At 37.8% G+C, this 22,156-nt stretch overlaps 3 protein-coding genes and 1 long non-coding RNA gene across 4 annotated transcripts in view; 2 read left to right on the top strand and 2 right to left on the bottom strand.

Annotated features, from left to right (window-relative positions):
* LOC134674245 (uncharacterized) overlaps positions 1-22,156 on the bottom strand; it is a 158,066-nt gene that overhangs the window by 7,548 nt on the left and 128,362 nt on the right. The gene's annotated exons all lie outside the window — the stretch shown is intronic.
* LOC134674062 (stress-associated endoplasmic reticulum protein 2) lies at positions 1,598-12,345 on the top strand. The gene is made up of 3 exons (XM_063532111.1): positions 1,598-1,728; positions 2,557-2,670; positions 11,297-12,345. Exons 2-3 carry the CDS (start codon positions 2,584-2,586, stop codon positions 11,402-11,404), a joined length of 195 nt encoding a protein of 64 aa, XP_063388181.1. The 5' UTR covers positions 1,598-1,728; positions 2,557-2,583; the 3' UTR covers positions 11,405-12,345.
* On the top strand, positions 2,697-5,865 carry LOC134674061 (uncharacterized). Its single transcript, XM_063532110.1, has one exon. The coding sequence runs from the start codon at positions 3,739-3,741 to the stop codon at positions 4,315-4,317; it is 579 nt and encodes a 192-aa protein (XP_063388180.1). The 5' UTR covers positions 2,697-3,738; the 3' UTR covers positions 4,318-5,865.
* The window catches only part of LOC134674242 (uncharacterized), a 132,293-nt gene continuing 123,130 nt past the window's right edge, over positions 12,994-22,156 (bottom strand). Inside the window, exons 5-6 of the mRNA XM_063532306.1 lie at positions 17,896-18,118; positions 12,994-17,106 (exon numbers count right to left, since the gene is read on the bottom strand). Of these exons, the coding sequence (XP_063388376.1) occupies positions 14,909-17,106; positions 17,896-18,118 (2,421 nt within the window). The 3' untranslated portion in view covers positions 12,994-14,908. The remainder of the gene's footprint in view (positions 17,107-17,895; positions 18,119-22,156) is intronic.

Raw genomic sequence — 22,156 nt, 5'->3', positions numbered from 1 at the left:
TATTACAGGCAATAAAAAAAGTACCATCAAGGGGTACTATTCTCTGCCCATCATGGGGTAGTTTACCCTCACAATTTTTTATATTATTATTTATTTTATATTTTTTAAAAACCGGGCAAGTGCGAGTCGGACTCGCGCACGAAGGGTTCCGTACCATAAAGCAAAAAAAACGGAAAAAATGCAAAAAGAAAACGGTCACCCATCCAAGTACTGACCACGCCCGACGTTGCTTAACTTTGGTCAAAAATCACGTTTGTTGTATGGGAGCCCCATTTAAATTTTTATTTTATTCTGTTTTTAGGATTTGTTGTTATAGCGGCAACAGAAATACATCATCTGTGAAAATTTCAACTGTCTTAGCTATTACGGTTCGTGAGATACAGCCTGGTGACAGACAGATGGACGGACGGACGGACGGACGGACAGCGAAGTCTTAGTAATAGGGTCCCGTTTTACCCTTTGGGTACGGAAACAGAACAGAAGTAGGTATCTAAGTATATGGCAAAACATCACCCTCTGAACTAATCTAATTTAATTGTCACTTTGTAACCCCCGACGCAATAAATGGGGCGTTTTAAATCTACGACTTTAACTCTGCAGCTGTTATTTGTAGGATTTTTTGTCAATTATTTTTGCGCAAGCTATGGGCGTTCGCAAGGTCTAAAAATCACAGCGCCACCACTTTAAGGATGACTCATGCTAGACCGGGCCAGGGCCGGGCCGAGCCGTCCGACATGTCATTTTCTGTAACGGCTGATCGGTGATCACGTAGTGCTTTCCATAGGAAACGAAGCACCGGAAGCTCCGGCCCATCCCCGGCCCGGTCTAGCGTTAACAGTGACGAAGCGTCCATAGAACTTGATTCTCACCGGCATCGGCATGCCTAGTTTGCTAGTTCCGCAGTTCCATACGATAATATTAAAGGTGCCGCTAGTGCTAATAAGTACCTAATGCTCAATTAATGCTACCGTGCATACTTGAAATTATCTTAATAACTAATAACTTCTTCTTCTTCTTAACTAATAACTATATGAGATGTAATAGAAAATTGGCTCTCATATTCAGTCCTCTATTCTTTCTAACAATATTTCAATAAGCGCCATCTAACAAGATTATGAAAAATTTTGTAAATGTCAAAATATGCATAACTACGCGACTACTAGCGCCATCTATGCTCAACTTGTAATAAATCAAAGAATTTGGACAGGTGGAATACCACCCTCAATCATTTAAAATCATTCAAACAAAACTGATCGTTTTATTTTAGGTGATGGGCCCAGCTTGCTTCCACTGAGGAACAAGATTGATTACATCGCCATCTTTACTAACGTCCCTGAGAGCTCTGGTTTACTGATTTGTTGCATGTACCAAATAGATGTCGCATTTCTTAAAAGTTTATCTATTTACCGCTAGATGTCACTGGCTAAGTATGAAAGCATATCATGCCAAATCTTGATTTAGTACATATATACTTCATATGTTTATTATAAATTCATTATCATTAATTTAATGATAAATACGTATTTTTAATAAAAATAAGGTTTCAATATAAATATAGTCTATGTTTTTAAAGTGGTAACATTAAACTGACGCGTGTCTATTCGTGCTTCTTCGTTTTGTGACGTTCGACGTCGACGTGTTGACATTTTCATACCATTTCACTTTTTACTTACGTGTCAAACAAGCGAGCCTTGTGCGCTTCGGCACATTTAATTTTAGGATTTAATTGTGAGTATTTTACCCTACTACCCTTTATTTTAGTTTCTACAACAGTGTTTTTGTGGGAGGTATCATTTTCAACATTCATAAGACGAGTGCGCAAAAGTGTCGAATGAGTGTCGAGAGTTTTCCATGTTTTGCACCGCACCGACCTAAAATCTCCGATATTTCACCGATAGTAACAGTTGATTAGGTGTTAATTACTGATAAACACCGTGAAAGTGCGCCGTATGCTTATTTCTGTGTTTAAATCAACGTCGAATATCCGTGGCAATAATATCTTGTTAAGTTTCTTAAACATCTGGATAAACACGGTTTGATGACGTCTCTGGTATTATTCTCAGTAATTTGTTTTTCCTGAGCTCTTTTAACGCATTAGCGGAGTATAATAACGCGTTGTATCACTTGATAAGGTAATTATTTCTGTTATCAGAGTCCTTCATTAATTGGAAATCTTAACTGATTACCCAAATAGGTAAATTGTCGTTGCGTTGTTCAACAATCTATCAAGAACTTTCTAATTCAGAATTGATTTGAATAAACTAAGTGACAATTTCTAAATTAAAGGGGGATACATTATTTTCCTTTATGTTACTAACTAGTTAATTTACTAAATACTTACTTACTACAATTAGTAAATACTAATGTTAATTTACTAAATATTTACTTTGTTATTAGGATAAATTCAATAGTTTGAATTTTAATAGTCATTACTTAATGACCATACTAATTATCTCAATAAAAGGTGTTCTAAATGATAAAACATTTCATTTGATTTGTAGGTCTTACTGTCATTTTATTTCCTTGCACTTTATTGGAATTTTGTCTTTCTTACAGGACAAATATATCTAACAATAAATAAAAATGGCTCCAAAACAGAGGATGCGCATCGCCAACGAGATTGCCAGCAAAAACATCACGCAGCGAGGCAATGTACCCAAAACAACCAAGGTAAGACACTTTTCTTTTACTTTTTTATAGAAAGCTATAACCCTTCTGTTGGTATGCATCATTTTAGTGTAAACCTGTCGTCTACCAAGCTGTCAAAAAAAAGCATGCCTCTATCGACCTTGGCCAGAGATCTCTGTCAATTATTCTGTACCCCATATTTGTTATGGATGGAGATCTCCGGCCATTTTAACCCCAGTCGATAAGCAGTTTTTTTTTAACGAAATTACACATTACAAAAATACTTATAATATGGATTCAACATTAATTTGATTGTGAATAGTCTATACCTAATGAAGTAATGATTAAATGAATTTCATAATTCAACATTTGCAACTGTACCAATATCAGTTGATTTATTTTTTATTTACATAGGAAAAAGTTATGCATGGTATTCTTTTTACGTAGGTAAATTGGATCAGTTGGTTGGTAATATTGACTTTAAAATGATAATGATTGAATAACGTCAGTTTGAAATTGATTTTATGATAAAGTAAATATTATCGGAGATGATCGCTCTTAAAAAATATATGTTGCTAGTCATTTATAACCTAAAAGCGCCAAATTACGCAAAATTATATTGAAATGACACCTGTGTATTGAATTTGAAGAATACTTTAACAAGGGTAGTTATCTGTATGACAATGCACCTAAAATAATTTTCAAATGTATCTATTATTTCTATACTTAACACGATAACGAATTCTACGTAAACGAAACCGCGGGCAATCCCTAGTACATATAGAAATAAATAAGGAAAGGTAAGTTTCCATTAGTGTACTGTGTAAAATAACTATTTACCATTGATAATAATTTTATAAAAGCTTTGCGTATTTAATATAATATAATACGAGTCAAAGTATAAAAAAGGGTAGGCAAATAAAACTGTCAACACATCAGCTGTAATTAAATATTAATTTTATTATTACTGTGAATTATATGGGCTAATAAGTAAATTTTTTTAATGTCAACTTAACATCTATACCTACCAGCAGTTATCTCCATTCACAATTTACAAATAAAATTCCTCCACTTCACTCAAGATCAACATAACCTAAAAGTCAACACAAAATGGACTCTGTCAAGCAGTCTATAGATGAAATGACTAAGAACTTCAATGAGCAGATGGCGACCTTCCAGAGCCAGCTTGAGAAGACTGCTCCGACGAACCCCACCGCTTCATTGCTAGCGGCAGAGTTCAGTGCCTTTAAAAATTTTACAATAAAGGCACTGGAAACACTGCAGTCTCAGGTGAAGCTGCTGGCCAAGCAGGTGGACCAGCAGGAAATGAGGACTCGTCGTAAAATGCTCCTCTTCCATGGTGTGGCTGAGGCCAAAGATGAGAACACATCGGAACGGGTGCTTGAACTACTCAAGAAGCACTTGAAGTCCGACCTGGCTCTAAAGGATATTGCCCGCAGTCATCGCATGGGCCGGCCGCGAGGCAACCAATCTCGGTGCATTCTTGTGAAGTTTCGTGACCTCTCTGACCGTGACACGGTGTGGTATGCCAAAACTGCACTGAAGGGAACGGGTATTACACTATCTGAATTCCTAACGAAGCCCCGGCATGATGTGTTTATGGCGGCCCGGGATCGTTTTGGAGTGCGTGGCTGCTTCACTCGTGATGGAAGTGTTTTTGTCATTTAATTAGACAATTGACTAATGTTGAGACAGCTCGCCTTGTTTATTATAGTTATTTTCATAGTGTAATGTCATATGGTATTCTGGTTTGGGGCAAAGCAGCTGACATACAGACTATATTTGTCTTACAAAAGAGAGCCATTCGTTCTATATATAATTTAAGGGTGCGTGAATCATTAAGAGAACTTTTTAAAGAAATTAATATTTTAACTGTAGCTTCCCAATACATATATGATAGTATTATTTATGTTGTTAAGAATCTAGACTCCTTCACTAAGAATTCTGATGTCCATAACTATAATACTAGAAATAAAAATAAGCTTGCTATCAGAAAGTTTCGTGTTCGTAAAGTACAGAAGTCATTCGTTGGGCAATGCATTCATTTTTATAACAAGTTACCTGAGGATGCTTTAAGATTACCCTTTCCAGCTCTTAAGAATTACTTAAAAAAGTCATTGATGTTGAAGGCTTATTACAGAGTCGAGGACTACTTGACAGACAAACATGCATGGTCCAAACCAGAAACTGTAATAACGACAAGTAGCAATTAAAAACATTGTATTATGTGTAGAGTTAAAGGTGACTCAGCTCAGGTAAGAAAGCACATCAAATTGTATGAAAACATCTCATAACAATCAGTTAGATTCATATAATATGTATTCTCATTTCTTTTATTGATTTTATTTTCTTTTCCTTTTGTAAGATTTGATTTGTTTTCTGAAAGAGCTACGTATTTGTGATTTCATGTGCATATATGTTTATTTTTTATATCAAATTCTATAAAGTTATGTACTCACTGAGTATAATTGCATGAATTCTATAGTAATTTAAATTGTATTAATTACTCGTAATGCATGTTAATTATAAGATGTAATAATGTTTTGAAAAGATGTGTCCCGCCGAGTTTGTTGCCGGTCCCATATTGGGATACCCTCCTCCAATTGAGGGGGGATTTAAATCTTCTCGGGGCAGAGGTGTACGGTTGGAGCCGGTAAAGGTTTATTTGACGTTCATAAGCGCATTGTAATATGCCTACTTGAATAAACTATTTTTTATCTTATCTTTTATCTTATCTTATCATCGCTGCGAACGGTGAACGCCGCTGCGTGGCATCTCTCGAGGACGTGAATAAAATCCAAGTGGACGCTGATGCTAAGGAGGCAGAGCCCGGGACTTCTTCGAACCAGTCGGACAAAGAGGCTAAGAGGCCCCGAAGGCAAGCAGCGAAGTTGCGCACTTAGTACCTATTACAGAATCATATTACTTTCTTCCTTCCATATTTATTACTCCGGACAAGTTTTCTTTTGATTCGTTTTTGTATTACTTTCATCCTTAGCCGTATAATGTGTTATTTTTCGTACCCACTTTTCACTATTGTAATTACTTGCATATCACTCATTTTGTTGTTAAATTAAATTAAGGTATTTTGTGGTTATATATCTGACACTTGACAGTGACAGTACTGACATTTCTTTTTAATTTTTATATTGTTGCCAGTGTTTAAAGTAACGTTACGTTACTAATAACGTTTTTTAGATCGTTTTTTTTTTCTGTATTTTTATTTTTTCAGACGAAACGTTTTAATTGCAGTACTGCTGGCGGGTAGTAGAATGAAATTTAGTCGTATATTTTAATCATTTTATATTTTAATCATTTTATATTTTAATCATTTTATATTTTAATCATACACATATATTTTTTATATATATATATAATACTTATACCTATATCATTTAATTTTTATGACACAACATAGTTTAGCTTGCGACAGTGATAGTGGTGATGAGTTTACTTCTTTATCGTCCGGCGGAGATGACGACAGCTTCCACAGCCTTCCGCCCTCCCTTCATGACATACTTAACGAACAACTAGTCGACGTGCCTAAAAATTTTAATATTGTACATATCAACGCCCAGAGTATTCCCGCCCACTATAATGACCTTTTATTAACCTTTGATTTAAATAACATACATGCCATTCTTGTTTCTGAATCCTGGCTCAAACCTTGCTTACCGTCCACTTCATACTCCCTGCCTGGATTCCAGTTGGTGCGGAATGACCGCTCCGGTAGAGGCGGTGGTGGGGTTGCCATCTATATTCGATCTCACATTCCTTTTTCTATTATTAGTATGTCACCCTCTTGTTCCAACGAAGCAGAGTACCTATTTCTTGACATTTGCTTATCCCATTCAAAGGTTCTTCTTGGTGTTTTTTATTCTCCTTCTATGCACATAAGTTACTTTTCTTCACTTGAAAAACTCCTCGAAGACCTTAAGCCTTCATTCAATCATCATATTATTATGGGTGATTTCAATACATGTTTATTAAAAAATGATTTCCGATCCAAATCATTAAATTCCTTAGCTAGCGCTTGCGACTTAGCCATTCTCCCTTCTGGTCCTACTCACCACTTTCCCAATTGTTCTCCATCTTTACTGGATCTGACTCTTGTTTCCTCTTCAAGTCATGTTGCTAAATACAAGCAATACCCGGCAGTAGAATTCTCTTACCACGATTTGCTTCTCTTATCATATAAAATTCGACCACCTAAATCTAAACCCAGAATCCTATTACAGCGTAGTTTTGGTAGAATGAGCGTTGAGCACTTGTGCGATGATGCTCTTCAGATTGATTGGAGCGTGATTTCTAAGGCTAGTGATGTCAATGACAAGCTTCTTTTATTTAACTCTCTTCTATCACAGCTTTATGATACCCATGCTCCAATCCGTCCTGTTAAAATTAAGCATCTTCCGGCTCCATGGCTAACCGACAACATACGGTCTTTGATTGCTAAGAAAAACGTAGCTAAAGCAAAATACAGGTTAAATCCATCAGACAGAAATAAGGAAAAGTACCATACTTTGCGTAACAAATGCAGCACCGTCTGCCGTGATGCCCAGAGACGTCACATCCACGGTTCCATTGAAAATGGTGATCCTACTAAGACATGGAAATTCCTTAAAACATTAGGAGTAGGTAAATCTCAGCAATCCCCTGTGAATAAGGATGTAGATCTTGATTTGCTCAACCAGCATTTCTCCGCTTCTGCCACTTTCAGTGGACCGGTCAAGACTCAGACTCTCAACGATCTCTCTAATTTCACAACGTCTGTCTCCTCTCAATTTGCTTTCTCAAATTTTTCCGAATGTGATGTTAAGAAGAACATACTATCAGTATCCTCCAATGCTGTCGGAGTAGACAATGTGAGCCGTAATATGATCCTCCCACTCCTTGATCTCCTTGTTCCTATCATTACCCACATCCTTAATAGTTCTATTTCTTCTAGTATTTTCCCAACGCTTTGGAAAGAAGCTCACATAATCCCTTTACCTAAAAAGTCTAAACCTTCTTCCTTTTCTGACTACCGCCCCATATCCATTCTTCCTTTTCTTTCCAAGGTTCTTGAGCGCTTAGTCCATCAACAATTAACTTCTTATTTAAATAGATATAACCTCATGAACCCTTTCCAATCCGGTTTCCGTTCCGGTTATAGCACGGTCACATCGCTTATCAAAATCACTGATGACATCAGAGAGGGAATGGATAAAAGGATGGTGACGGTATTAACGTTGTTGGATTTTAGTAACGCGTTTAATACCGTCGATTTTGATATTCTCATTTCAGTATTATGTTCCCTTAATATATCACCTCCAGTTATTCAATGGTTTAGAAGTTACCTTGTCGGTCGTCGGCAGAGAATTAAGGTAGAAGGTTCTCATTCCTCTTGGTCCAACACTCTGGCCGGCGTTCCGCAGGGTGGTGTTCTATCTCCACTACTCTTCTCGATATTTATTAATTCCATCACCAGTAACATTGTCTCTTCTTATCACTTGTATGCTGATGATTTACAGATTTATTCTCAGGGTGTGCTTGACGATCTTCCATCCGTTATTAATACTACAAATAATGATTTAGAAAACATTTTAGACTGGAGTCATCGCTATGGTCTCATTGTCAATCCATCTAAAACGCAAGCAATAATTATAGGTAGTTCAAAATTAATCTCCCGATTAGATTTTTCTAATTTACCTACGATTTTATTTAACGGCACACAGATTCCTTATTCTTTTCAAGTTAAAAATTTAGGCTTAATTATGGACCGTACTCTATCTTGGATTCCCCAGATCAATGAGGTTAGTAGGAAAATGTTTGCAGCTGTAGGATCCCTACGGCGGCTTCGTAATTTTCTACCGCTCGCTACTAAAATTGCGCTTGCTCATGCTCTGCTTCTCCCCATTTTAGATTATGCGGATATCAGCTATCCCGATCTTTCTGTAGAGCAACTAAATAAACTCGAACGGCTTCAAAATCTATGCATCCGGTTCATTTATGGCTTGCGAAAATATGACCACGTCTCCTATTACCGTTCGGAGCTCAAGTTGCTCCCCATACGTTTGCGACGCAATTTTCACATTCTTGCTCACCTGTACGGTATTCTCTTCAACCCCTCCACCCCTATCTACTTGAAGGAGCGATTCAGATACCTCTCTTCTTTAAGATGCTCCCAGAACTATCTGCTTGCCCGAATTTCCTCTTCTTCTAAATTCTATAACGATTCTTTTACTTTCCAAGCGATTCGGTTGTGGAATGCTCTGTCGTCTGAGCTAAGACATGCTAAATCGCTTCCCATTTTTAAGGCTCAACTCAAAATTCACTATCTGTCACTTCCTCAAACTCGTTAATAATTAGATTATGTCTGTCTGTCTGATTCTGTGTTGTGTGATATATTTATGTATATATGTATTTATTTATATATTTATTTATTTAGCTATATATCTTATTAATGTATGTATTCATATTGTTATATATTTAGTTGTGCTGGTTTTATTTTTTTCCTGTTCTTGCACTTCATTTATTTTTTGCTACCCTTATACTTATTTCTTCCCTTCGATAATTTCTACTACCCGAAGGTTGTCTGGAAGAGATCGCTCTTTAGCGATAAGACCGCCTGTTGTTGCTTAGTTTTTTTTTATGTTTGTTAATTTGCTGTATTCAATCATTGTGCACAATAAAGAATATTATTATTATTATTATTTGTATCTCCGTTTTAAAACTCTCGGGTCTTTCGAGCCCGGTCATTTATAAGGCGTGCGTGGGGATATGGATCCAACACGTAGAGGCCGTTTGGAGAGATTTGATATCATGTAGAACGCCTGCTGGAACCCATTCACGGGTACATCAATAAATATCCGTGAACCGGTTTCAGCAGGCATTGGAAGCTATTGTAAAGAATATGGTCAGAATACTGGTCTATGGTTTAAGTTTGGGTGGAAAAAGACTGGGCTATTGCAAAGAAGTCCGGACACCTGCACTAACACTGTTTGCACAAGTTATCGAGACAGGTGGTGACTCGCCACTCGTTAGATGGGCACCTGATGCGCCATCGTAAAGACGGCCAGGTGCAACACCGACTTATTATTATTATTATTATTTTTAAGGGCACCGCGCTAACCGCTAGCCCGCGACCGTCGATCGCTGCCTCCTGCCACGGCGCACAGCGCGGCGCGCGCAAACGCCGCGCGTTTGAAATGTAACTTAATATAAGCTCGGAATGCATACTTACGTATCAGTATTTAGTGTCGCCGTGATTTTATATTTCTAATCTTTTGTGTGAGAAGTAAGATCTTTATTATGACCGTGTAATATTAACTCTACAAACTTTAATTCAATATTGGCTATACTGCTTAACGAGAAATCAATATCTAGACAAGCACATTGTCTACATTTCTAACTTTTTACATGTATACTAAGTTGATAGATAATATCGTAATTTTGCAATATCAGCTACTCTAATTCTGTATTTTCATAATAATTCCTGTTTTTACGTTCACCAGAAAGCAGCTGTTCCAGATTTCTAAAAACCGAATAGTGTGAATAAATTAAAGTGTTATTGAATATGTTAAAGTTTTTTGTAACTTTAATTTTATATTTACATAGTTATTTAGCAAAAATTGAAAATTTAAATATGGCCGAACGCTCCACCTAAAATTTTCTAACTTTTTACATGAATGTTATTTAACATGCTTACAATAACATATCAAAAAAGAAAAAACTTTAATGTTATCAAAACCCATTTTTGTTCCACCGCTGGTCTATTTATCACTGTCAACCACCTGTGACATTGGAGTTTTTCCATCGCTATTTACAAATCTTATTTACTAGGGTATAAGGCTTATTTCTATACACTATTTTTTACAGTTAACTGCGCATTTCTATATTATCACTTAATTTCATTATCGCCATAATTAGGTTCGGTTTGCAAATCGATTGGTTACTTCACTTATACAAAACTGATAACAGGAAAGTATTTTCATGGCCATGTCAAAAGTCTATGAAGTAATAAAAACGAACAAGGTGTATGAAATTTATATGCCTTATATTATTACTAATTATTGTTTTCATAAAATTTATAAAGTTAACAAATAATATTTTGGCTATATTTGTGTGTTCTTGACAGAAAATTTGGCATAGTGTTAGCTAGATAGAGAAATTCTTAAGTTTGTCACATTGTGAATTATATATTATATTACATAAAAATTTGTGGTAGTGAAGAGAAAAATACCAAGAAATCCTTTTACCATGCCCAAATATATTTCACTAGCTGGCTTTGATAACAGCACCTTTGACACTGTTATCACCTGACACTTGTATAGTAACAGCATTAACTACTTAATTTATGACTTCAATGGTCATTTCAATATGAGTACTTTTGTGTTTTATTTACTTAACATTTTTAACCCGTTTTTTTTGCTGATTGTTTTAATTATAGTTGTCTTCCTAACTCCAGTGGTTGTTAAAATATAGAGTTACTATTTTCATGAACTTTTTGTTTATGATATATCCATTATATTATATACCTTTGTCAATCTCACTTTTTCATTTCAAGTCCATCTAAAAGCTCATAAGTAACATGAGAAGTTTATAAAGTTAGGCCTGTACAATGCCTGTATTTGAAATTTAATCAGAACTAATTTATTTGTTACAGGAAAAGGAAGACCAGTATCCAGTAGCTCCCTGGCTCCTAGCTCTGTTCATCTTCGTAGTATGCGGCTCGGCTGTCTTCCAAATAATCCAGTCCATTCGATTGGCCTAAACCCATAGGCTCCCCAACGTGGCTTGAGTTTTTTCTACTCGCCGTCAGATGTCGTTGTGTGCTATGGGATGGTGGCTGTAACTTTAGTTACATTTTCAAATGTGTGGCGGCGCTTTTATCGCAATCTAGAGTTATTATATAGGTGTTTGTTAATATTTTTACTAGAATTTATCTAAATACACCTTTAAAACGACATCTGGCGGTCTTATCACGTTAATATTATTATAATACCAGTTATTTTTTGGGTGCTTCGGCTGATTTCTTATTTGGCCTGATTAGAAAATGTTACACCAGCCGAGTTGTGAGTTGACTTGGTGACTTAATCATTCCAATTTATTACACTTGCCAACTTAAATGTTCATTCATCTGTCACCTCCATTTTTTACTGAGTTTGCTAGACTAGGTAAGTGATTATTTCTCAAGTTACAAAAAAACCTAGAAATATGTTGTCACTTTAATTCAAGAATCGCTCAAGCCACTATCCCATAGTAAATGTGATATATAGTAGCGTTTCTATACACTATTACACGGTTTGTAACTAAGGATACAGGTCCTATTTGACTTGTATTTTTTTCTACAAGTTTTGTAAAAGTATATACAAACGTTGTACTGTGCGTCTCTCTGTAGCTTACAAAGTTGCATCTTTATCTAGTAGTAAGCGCAGAAATGCATAATATAATCTCAATCTTCAAATGTACGAACTATATTCTTGTATATTGTAAAATAAAATTACGAAATCAAGCATTTAGTGTATGATGTTCGAGATTCCATTCCGTTGTATCGAATAATATGACGCACAAGTATGTGTTTTCATTATGTGTTACATTTTTTAAACCGACGTATGAAATTATTTTACCACCACTAGGATTACAGGAATTAGTGGGTCTATTTTTAATTAATTGTAATTTATTTGAAATGAAATACAGTATATTTGTCTCTTATAGTGTTGTTTTTTTTCAAGAAGGCGATACTGATTTTAATGACAGGTTATGATTAGGGAATATTACACAAAACTCTGCACTCTGCGTAGAAGGAGTCACTAGGTCAATCACATGGCCTACCGTGAAACAGGACAATCGATAGTTCGGTTTCTGCCTCTCTATCACTCTTGCTTATTCGATCGATAGAGAGGCCTATAAAGAAATTTCGAATTTCGTGTTTCGCAGTAGACCAACTGTAAACAAACCGCTTTGATGCATCAATGTCATAGTGAAAACTTGTCAAAAAACAGTTTAAGGCCTAGTATGTATAAGTTACTCTATGGTTTAGTAAACAAATTAGTGCTGCACTCTGGCGGTAGAACATTGCAATAATACTCCCTATTAAATCTGGGTGCCTAGCCAAGGTCATAATAGAGAGCGTGCATGATTTGTACCGTGTTTGTACCCCTGTTATTTAACAGGGGGCTCTTGTGCTGGCTACGCGCAAATTCTTATTTTGTTATACCTTTCTATAATGGGGATTTCATATGGGCCAAAGTTCCATGGTTCCTATGGGTCAAAGTAGTCCGACTTTGGCTATTTTTGGCATTGATATACCTAGTAAAAGTTCTTAGGTAACATACTTGGAAAGAATAAAACGAAAAAGTCATTTATTTTCCTCGTTTATTTATATTCCACGATTAGGTTCTTCTAACATTCGAGTGCTTAAAAGCGAATTTTTATTTTATTTTACAATAGGTACGAAGGTATAACTATATGGTACAAATTAATTTACATTGTCATGTGATATGTGGTCTTATAATTAATTTTGGGTCCTAAATTACTTTTTCGAGCACCTAATATATATAGCACCAATTTATTCATTGCGAGAATGAATGTCATAATTTCATTCTTATTTTAAAGTCATGGATAGATGTCGCTACTGACTATACGTGTAAATTCGTGGGTGATCTGCAAAATATGGCCTTATCAAAGGTAATTAACAAACACTGGATTATCAAAACACAACCTTTAAACAATAGACAATTATTATTGAACTAGGTATCAGTAAATTAAAATATTGTGCGTGGAACAAATTTGTGACTGGTAAAATACTTATTTAAATAATAATCCAAGTGGAATAATTATATTTTACAGTACATATGGTGCTACTTTACCACCCTAGGGCGGTAATTAGCACAATACGTCCCTATGTCGAACATGTAAAGGGCCACATGTACTGTAAAACGTACAATATACGTGCGAAAAGGTAAAGGACCCGGGTATGTCCTTAAACTACGTCCAAGACCACCGGTGGACGGGCAGCACCGACCCTCAAATTCGTTGTACTCGACTGCGATCGCCAACCCGCCTGCCAAGCGTGGCGATTATGGCATTCATCCCCCATAAGGGGGAGACCTATGTTCAGCAGTGGACGTCTTATGGCTGAGATGATTGCGAATTTCCTACTTTTCACACGTGTACCGTAATGTACTATTTATGAATGCTGAAAATTAAATGTTGATACATTTTATTGAAATAAATGACTAATCTTATTACTGTACAAGTCGCAGGGGGTGGGTCTATGATTATTTCTGTACTTTACAAAAATTGCATGGCATAATAATATACTCCGCCTGGTACTCTCTTCCCGTCTTTTCGTGGTCACGTGACTGACACAAGCCTACGTCATCATGCGACAGCGCTATATGATAATATGCGATAGCGCTATATATAGCGGCCATGTTATTGTGACGTAGGCTTGTGTCACTCTGGGAAGAGAAGACCATGTTTTATTAGAATATGAAAAATTGCACAATTTTGCATCATAGGTAGTTGTTCATGTGGGCTCCTGTTAGGTTTCTAGATGTACTATTAAACTGATATGTAGTGAGTTGCGTAGGTAGGTAACAAATAATAATCGTGCATATAAAATATTAAATAAATAAATTGAGTTTACAGTTCAATTAATTATATAAACCTGGGTGTGTACCAGCGCCGAAGAAATTCGCCTTTAATATTGTGGTATTTTCCCATAGTTACCATATTAAACATATATTTGTAATATCATATTCTGTCATGGCAACATCAACTTATTTACTACCGTGGTAGCTATAGAGGTTATGTGCTCGTGGTATGAAAACGATCCTCGCAAAACGTAAATCAGACATCAAAGATCAGAGACAAGTAAAAAATTAAGACTGTTACTCTCCATATAAAGCACACGCTTAGTTATTCCTATAGGTACAGATGTGGTAGGTAATAGGTAGGTACATACGCAAATTGACATGGAGATTAACTGACTTTGTTCTCTGTACGGTTACCATCAGTTTGTCACTGACATAAACGCCGTCGAGAACGTAATTTACTTTCTATACATCCCGTTTGCACTAATATGCGAGTGCGAGCGAGATGTATAGAAAGTAAATTACGTTCTCGACGGCGTTTATGTCAGTGACAAACTGATGGTAACCGTACTGGTGTATGATGCCCGAATACGACGCTACGCGTTCCCTAAACAAAAATCACAAATCACACAGCTGCTCACTACCGAATGTCAACCATAACGTTAAACACTTAAAAACTATTTTAAAGTATCATAAATGGCCTCGTTGGGATATGTACCATTCAAATGGATGCTGTTGCTAAAACTTAAAGAATTATTCTTACTTAATCTAATCTCCGTCCTCTCAAAACTTTGATCAACTTCTTGAGGATAATCCTCCATATTACTCGTTATTTCTAATCTAATTGCGTGTGTTTTCGAATCTGATTGGTCAACAATCTTCTTGTCTCGCTCCCACGAATCTATGGCTATTGATACGTCATTTTTGCTGCCCATATCATCAAAATCACTTGAGGCTATACTCGAAGTGTCCAAATTGAAGTCTGTGGTTTTCTCTATGACTACCACTTCAATGTGTCTGAATGGGTTTTCTTGGTTCTCAATCATCTGTCTAGCTCTCTCGTCATTACGAATGATGACTTCTTTTTTGACGTTGCATATCACTGGATCGTTGGCTAAGACGTCTACGTTATTGTCATAGGATTCGTCTTCGCTAGCTTTGTTAGGTGCACATATTTCTGCATAAATGTTGTCAGAACTGGCATCGGAATCAATCTTTTCCTCTTCCACGTGTACCGCGTCTGCTACTTGACCGTAAGGTAAGTCTTCTATGACGGGCAGCTTTCTCTTCTGGATAGAAGATATGGATCTCCTTAATTTAACTTGAGATTGCGGTTCCTCTTCCGAGATATCAATTGGTACAAGGTCATCATCGATTTCAAGTTTGGGAGTCGGAGCTCGCGGTTTATCGATCTTCTTTCTAAAATTAAGCTTGTCACCGTCGCTTAGTCGTTCAGTTTTCGTCGGCATACTGTTGCTGTTATTACCGTCTTTTTTGTCTGTGGATTTCTTAGGATGCAGTAGATTCGATGTAGATTTGCTAAGGACCTTTTTTGTCTTTACATGGAATTCTGAGCACAATTTTTCTGTTATAAACGAGTGTTGTTTAGAATTAATTTCGAATTCACTGTCGTTGTATAGAGAGCCAGCTCCGAACATGTTTATGTCTTCACAGCTTTGTATTTGGTTATACGATTCAGACTTGACTATTACCTTTTCCGGTATCAAGTCTGGTTGTATTCTCTGCCTCCTCTCTAAATTCGTTGATGATTTTGACGCTGAAGATTTCTTTAGCATATTTTCGTCCAAAGATTTTAATTTTCTACCGGAGCTTGTGTCGCTTTCCATGGAACCACAGTAGTTGATCTGATCAACACTGAGATTCTTGCGGCCATGTATCATGTTGATCCCGCTACCTTCAGTGTACGGACTGTCCGGGATCCCCGTCTGCACTGACACCGACTTTGTCAAAATTGGTTTCTTAGGGTTCGAACTGCACTGACTCGTGCCCATATCCGACGATGAAGTCGTCAGACTTTTATAGGAGTGACTTTTCTCGGCAGTTCCATCGCCCTTCGCCCTCGAGGCTCCGAATCTGTCTTCAATGAGCTTTGCCATATCCTGGTACCTCTCTATAGAGCTGTGTTTCTCCCCGAGAGGATCGAACGGATCTTTAATGTCCCTGTATCTCTCATGGTTCTCTATTGACGTTATCTTTTCGTCCGTTAATTTCTCCGTGCTCTTCAAAAGCTTCAAGTTTTTGAACCACTTGTTCTTCTTCTGCGCGGAGTCCTCCCGGAACACCTGCATTTTGTCGTTGGAGAAGTGTTCCTCTGTTTTCTCGTCGTTCTTTTCGTCTTTGCCCTCGTCGTCGCTATACACGTCGTAGTTCATGTGCTCGAGTTCGTTTTTACTTAAAAATATGATGGAGCCCTCCGTCTCGTCCGGCATGTCTTTAAGGACCTTCTCGCTCTTCCCGAAAAGCCTGGACGTGTCGATCTTGAGTCCCTGGAGAGTGAACTTGCGTTCTTTCTCAAACTTGATCGGCTCATGGTCCTCCCTGAGGAGGTCCTCGGCGGTCTTCTTGCCGACGACCGTCGAGTTGGCGTATGAGATCTGCCTGATCCAGTTGTCAACGTTGAGTTGACAGAAGGTTAGAGCTTTCTGGAGTCGCGCGGAGAGAAACATGCGCTTCTCGCTGTCGAAGCCGAGCTGCGTGCGGCGCAGGCGCGCGCCACAGTTGAGCGGGAGCAGCTGCAGCGTCTCCTTGCCGAGCCCCGGCGCCGGCTTGGTGGGGCTGGCCGGCGCGCCGAACTCCGGCAGCGTGCACATCACCAGCACCGGCTCCGTTATCGCCGCCCGTAACAAGAGGTCATCTGGAAATTCAGACAATCGTAATGTGAATAGGTACCACGATACTTTCCTGCCACGTTAATATATAAATGCTACTGCATTTACCTACTGGTAGAAAATAGTAACTGTCCAAATAGAGAAATCTACCTACTTTTGTTCTGAAGTAGTAGGTATAATTTGTTGTGAATAGATGGAGTGTGAAAGTTAATACGCAATAATTGGAGAACAGCCCAAACCCTCGTATAGATACACAGAGAGTTTTGTGCCCAGTAATGCGACGCATGTCATATTTTCATCCAAAAGGTACGTACCACATTGTCGGTTGTCGATAAGGTTGATTTCATTTGAACCTATATAGCCACGTCAAATTAAGCCGAATTTGGGCAAGCTGCGGAAATAATTCGTGTAGTTTTTTATGTTAAAACTTTTGTCCGAAGTAAGTAATTATAATGCAATTCGTACACATTTTCGAGATATGAGCAAAAATATGAAAAAGGTACCTTCAACCCCCCTCTACACCCCCAGCACACCCCCTACCCTCAGGACTTTTAGTATGTTTATCTAGACACCACAAGGTATGCCTGTACCAATTTTCAAAACTACACGAATTATTTCCGCAGATTTTTCTAATTTGCTTAGGCTAATATGAAAATAGCGCCTAGTCAAGCGGATCCAGGCTCCCATGAGCCGTGCCGAATTGCCGGGATAATGCGAGGAAGAAGAAGAAGAAAATAGCGCCTAATAGGTACCCTTTTGATTGAGAACGGCACCTATATAAACTAGCGATGAGTGGCAAAGTTCAACAAACTCACCTCCAACATCATGCGCCATCTCAATGGGCACGGTCCCGGCCAGGAGCCGGACCCTGGCCGGCAGCCGCCACAGGCTCAGCAGGTGCGGCAGGCGGTGCGCGCGCGCGGCCGCGTCCGGCGGCGGCGGCGACGTCGGCTCGGCCGCGTCCCACTCCGCCGGGGACAGCTCCTCGGGACACACCTCGTACAGCTCGCCCTTCGTGTTGATCGGGACGAACAGCTCCTGAAACATGATGGGTGCCTGTGTTTAATTTTCTGCTCTAGCTCGGCATAAGTTAAATATTATCATATTGTCCGTTTATTGCACTTCAGCATTAAGGCATCGCTGCATCTGGCGGGCAGTGATTGTATGAGGCCTTAAGAGATATAGTATAGAGTTCAATGAATGGTTAGCTGCAAAGCAACGACAGAATCCCCAAAAGGTGTAGGTACTCAATGAACTCCCAAATAAAAAATTAGTAAAGGCTCATAAATTTTGTGTAATGCACATGAATGTCTAAGGATAAATCCTCTAGCACTCAACTAAATGGGAATGAAATCTTCCTACAAAGTCGCGTTAAATGTTAAGTTTTCCTAAAATGAGATGAAAGATCATCCCGCAAAACGGGTAGGAAAGAAAGGGAAACACGTGACTCACTCATAAACATAAATCATACTTTTATAGACAACTTCCTAGTATACCTGTCACAATATCAAAGGCGTTGTGTGTTACTCGTACCGGTAGAAGGCTTTACTGCGCGCTCCCGCCGTCGCCCGCTCGTAAACGGATTCCAGAAAGATTTAGCGACTGACGCATGCGTGGTCACGACGGGCATTATTACATGAATTCTCCACATATCGTAGACCTACTGTGTACGGCAAAAATAAGCTCTATTGTGTACGGACCTACAGTTCAGTTCTGATACGCAGAAGGAATTCGATTTTAAAAGGAATCCGGTAGGAAAGGAAACCTTGCAAGGATCCGTCTGTCTACGTCTAAGCGCGAATCTTTTTTTTCTACTCATTGATTTTAATGGTTGAATTAAGATTTTGTATACCATACTGCACATTTACATTTTACTTGGTTACCAGAGGTAATCAAATTTCACTAAATCGTAATACTCCATATTGATAGCCTACTGATTATTTATTGTCTACGAAGTCAGGTGTAATAATTGTCATAAACTATTGCAAGTTTCCGCAATCCGCCCAAGGGCATCGTTAAACTTTAGTTCCAGGTGGATATAATATTAAGATTTAATGCATATAATATTTTAATTTACGGCGCATCTACTATAAGTACTTAAAGTCGCTACTCTCCTCCGAGTCGCTACTCGATAAAAGATGGCGCTACTGATCATAATGTATGTACTATAACAACACTAGTACAATTTGTACATATATAGCGGAAGCAGTTATAAAGTTGACCCAAAAAAAATTTATTAAGCAATGAGCTTCATCACATATGTTCCTTGAGTAATTCTAAGCATTTCAAGCCTGGGAGGCAATAAGAAATGTGTGTCTACTCGGATTTGTAATGGATTCAAACTTTCAACCCCTTTTTAACCCTGTTAGGGGATGAATTTTACAAAACGCTGAAATTACTTTTCCTGTCTTTTAATAATATCCCCAAATACAAAGATTCAAGTCCCGCGTTCGAAAATTTTTTTGATATCCATACAAACTTTCAACCCCTTTTTCACCACCTTAGGGGATGAATTTTCAAAAACGCTGAAATCAGTTTTCTTGTATTTTAATAATATATCGTTTTACGAAGTTTCAAATTCCTAGCTTAAAATAAAACTTGAACCCCATACAAACTTTCATCCCCTTTTTAACCCCCTTAGGGGTTGAATTTCTCAAAATCGCTTCTTACCTCTTGTACACTTTATAAATGTAATCTAGTGTGCAAATTTCAACTTTCTATCTTTTGTAGTTTCGGCTCCGCGTAGCAAAAATCTCCAACCAAATTTTTCACCTTTTTACGTTTTTCTTGTAAAATTATTATGAAACTGAAAAAAACAAATATCAGCAATGAATTCTACGTCTATAGTTTATACGAAAATGGTACTAAACTTGCCCTAGTACCCACCAGGATCAGAATAGATTTTTTTTAAAGATGACGGGTGGCGGCCGTCTTTGTAGCCCACCCTCCCTCCTACCCCAGGCTAGAAATGCTTAGAATTACTCAAATATCAGATGTGATGAAGCTCATAGCTTAATAAAAAATTTTTGGGTCATGTATGGCAGCGTTACATAAATGATTCCAGTTAGTGATAAGTTACATATGTCTTTGGTGATACCAAGTGATACTAGTATGGATAGTTAGTTTTTTTAGACAATAGGTAAGTACGTAATCGCAATATTATTTAACTACCTAGATATTTAAAAAAAAATATTTAGGAGTTGTTTTTATATGTTCAATATCTCAAAATAAAATATACAAGATACTAAACACTAAACCACACACAAACTTAGCAAGTGGAAATACCTTATTATTCCTTCATTACTCCATGAGCCAAAACGAATCTGAAGATCTCGAAGAATATTGCATATGGGATTACTTTCCGATCTAATCAATAAAACCGGTAATGAAGTAACAGAAAGGAGTCCTATTGCCTACTTACTATCTGAAAACTATTTTTAAGTTATGTCTGATAAAAACCGTATATATACTATATTACCGATTCCATACTGACAGACTAGCTTGCGCTGCCGGAAATTCTGCGTACGATAGATTACAGTAGCATCATAAGTTCGAGGCAAGAAAAAACGCAGCACCTGTTGGACCGGTCCCTCTGACCAAATTCAGTCGAAGCTCTGGTATAACACGATCCTATTGCTGTGGCGTAATAATCCCGACCCGACTGTTGGATAATGCAACTTTGAAGATTAGAGACGTTGCAGAGAGGAAGTTGTTTAAGACTTGATAACGCATTATTGGTCAACAGTTGATTTTTAATAGGTGACAAAATAGATCAGTCTCAGAAATTTATTAAGGGCCTGATATCTACTTAAAACAGTAATACAGTATAGTTAACATCATGTAAAACGTTGAAATGTTTAGGGGAAAGCATCAAAGTAGTTATAAGAAAAATGTTACATACTCTACCCAATAGAGTTGAATTCTTAATGATTGATTACCTACTTTGATTAAAATGCCAATACAAGCAGTGATCGGGGATATGATATGGTTGCCACTAGGGGTAGGACTCCCGTATCCATACAAAAAATTCTACTAGATCCCGCGGCGTTGCAACCAAATCCCCGATCACTGGATACAAGTTACAATTTATACACCCGAATAATTTCAAGATTTATTAACATTATAGTCAATATGACAGATCTATGTTAAGTTTAACAACATACAATAAGTATCTCATAAATTAAATCTGTCAAGCAGTTTGGGTTGCAAACCATGCCAAAGAAATATAAATGTTCTGCCAGAAGAACTTAGAAAGTACCTAATGAAAAAGACACACTGGACTTGGACTTGGAGCGGAAGTCTCTTTCTAACCCTATGTGTTAGAACGAGACTTCCGCTTGTAAATTGTAACTTGTAGCTTTATAAAATAGGCCACTGGATGGTGTAAGTATATCGATGATAAAATCCTGTACATCACTACAAAGTTGGACACTAAGAAGATGATTGATGGTTGGTTGATGATGGATGGTTGGTAGGTTGATGGTTGGATGGTGATGAACGGATGGAAGTGGAAGATGGTTTCTCCACGGCCTCCGTCTGCGCCACTGCATTTTCCTTCAGCTCGCTGCGCCTCACTGGCATCAATCCTATCCGTGCGCTATTCTTTGAGACGTCAAACCTCCTCGGATATTCTTTCTTTTCCTCAGCTTCCTCTTTAATGAAATACCTCCACTCAGATCCATAAATAACAGCTTCATCCTCCAGTTTTCTAGTATGTTTCACACACGCCGATGGAGACAACCAAGCTATGATTGCATTTTTACCATATTGCTCCAAATCTCTATTGGCAGTGTTAGAAACAATTGTTCCATCGGGTTTTATAACAACGAAGTACGGAATGTATGATACTTCATATAAATAAGTCAGGATGAGTTTCTGGGGATCATCGTGCAGAAGTGTGAACCAGTTGGCTTGCTGCTTGAAGCTTTCCGTCATTAGTGATTTATCCTCGTCTAATGGCACATGTATTACTTCTATAGGCACATTCGCGTGTTTGACACTTTCGTAGATGTTATAAAATTTCTGGACTATTCCCTCCCTGTCTACACCCTTGGAGATGAAAAGGACAACAACTAT

This window comes from Cydia fagiglandana, chromosome 19 (genome assembly GCF_963556715.1).
Source record: "Cydia fagiglandana chromosome 19, ilCydFagi1.1, whole genome shotgun sequence".
Classification (NCBI taxonomy): domain Eukaryota; kingdom Metazoa; phylum Arthropoda; class Insecta; order Lepidoptera; family Tortricidae; genus Cydia; species Cydia fagiglandana.
This window is presented reverse-complemented; position numbering and strand designations above follow the sequence as displayed.

Coding starts and splice junctions, on each gene's coding strand:
- LOC134674062 (XM_063532111.1), top strand. CDS start 2,584: ATGGCTCCAAAACAGAGGATGCGCATCGCCAACGAGATTGCCAGCAAA. Junction 2,671..11,296: donor ATGTACCCAAAACAACCAAG/GTAAGACACTTT, acceptor TATTTGTTACAG/GAAAAGGAAGACCAGTATCC.
- LOC134674061 (XM_063532110.1), top strand. CDS start 3,739: ATGGACTCTGTCAAGCAGTCTATAGATGAAATGACTAAGAACTTCAAT.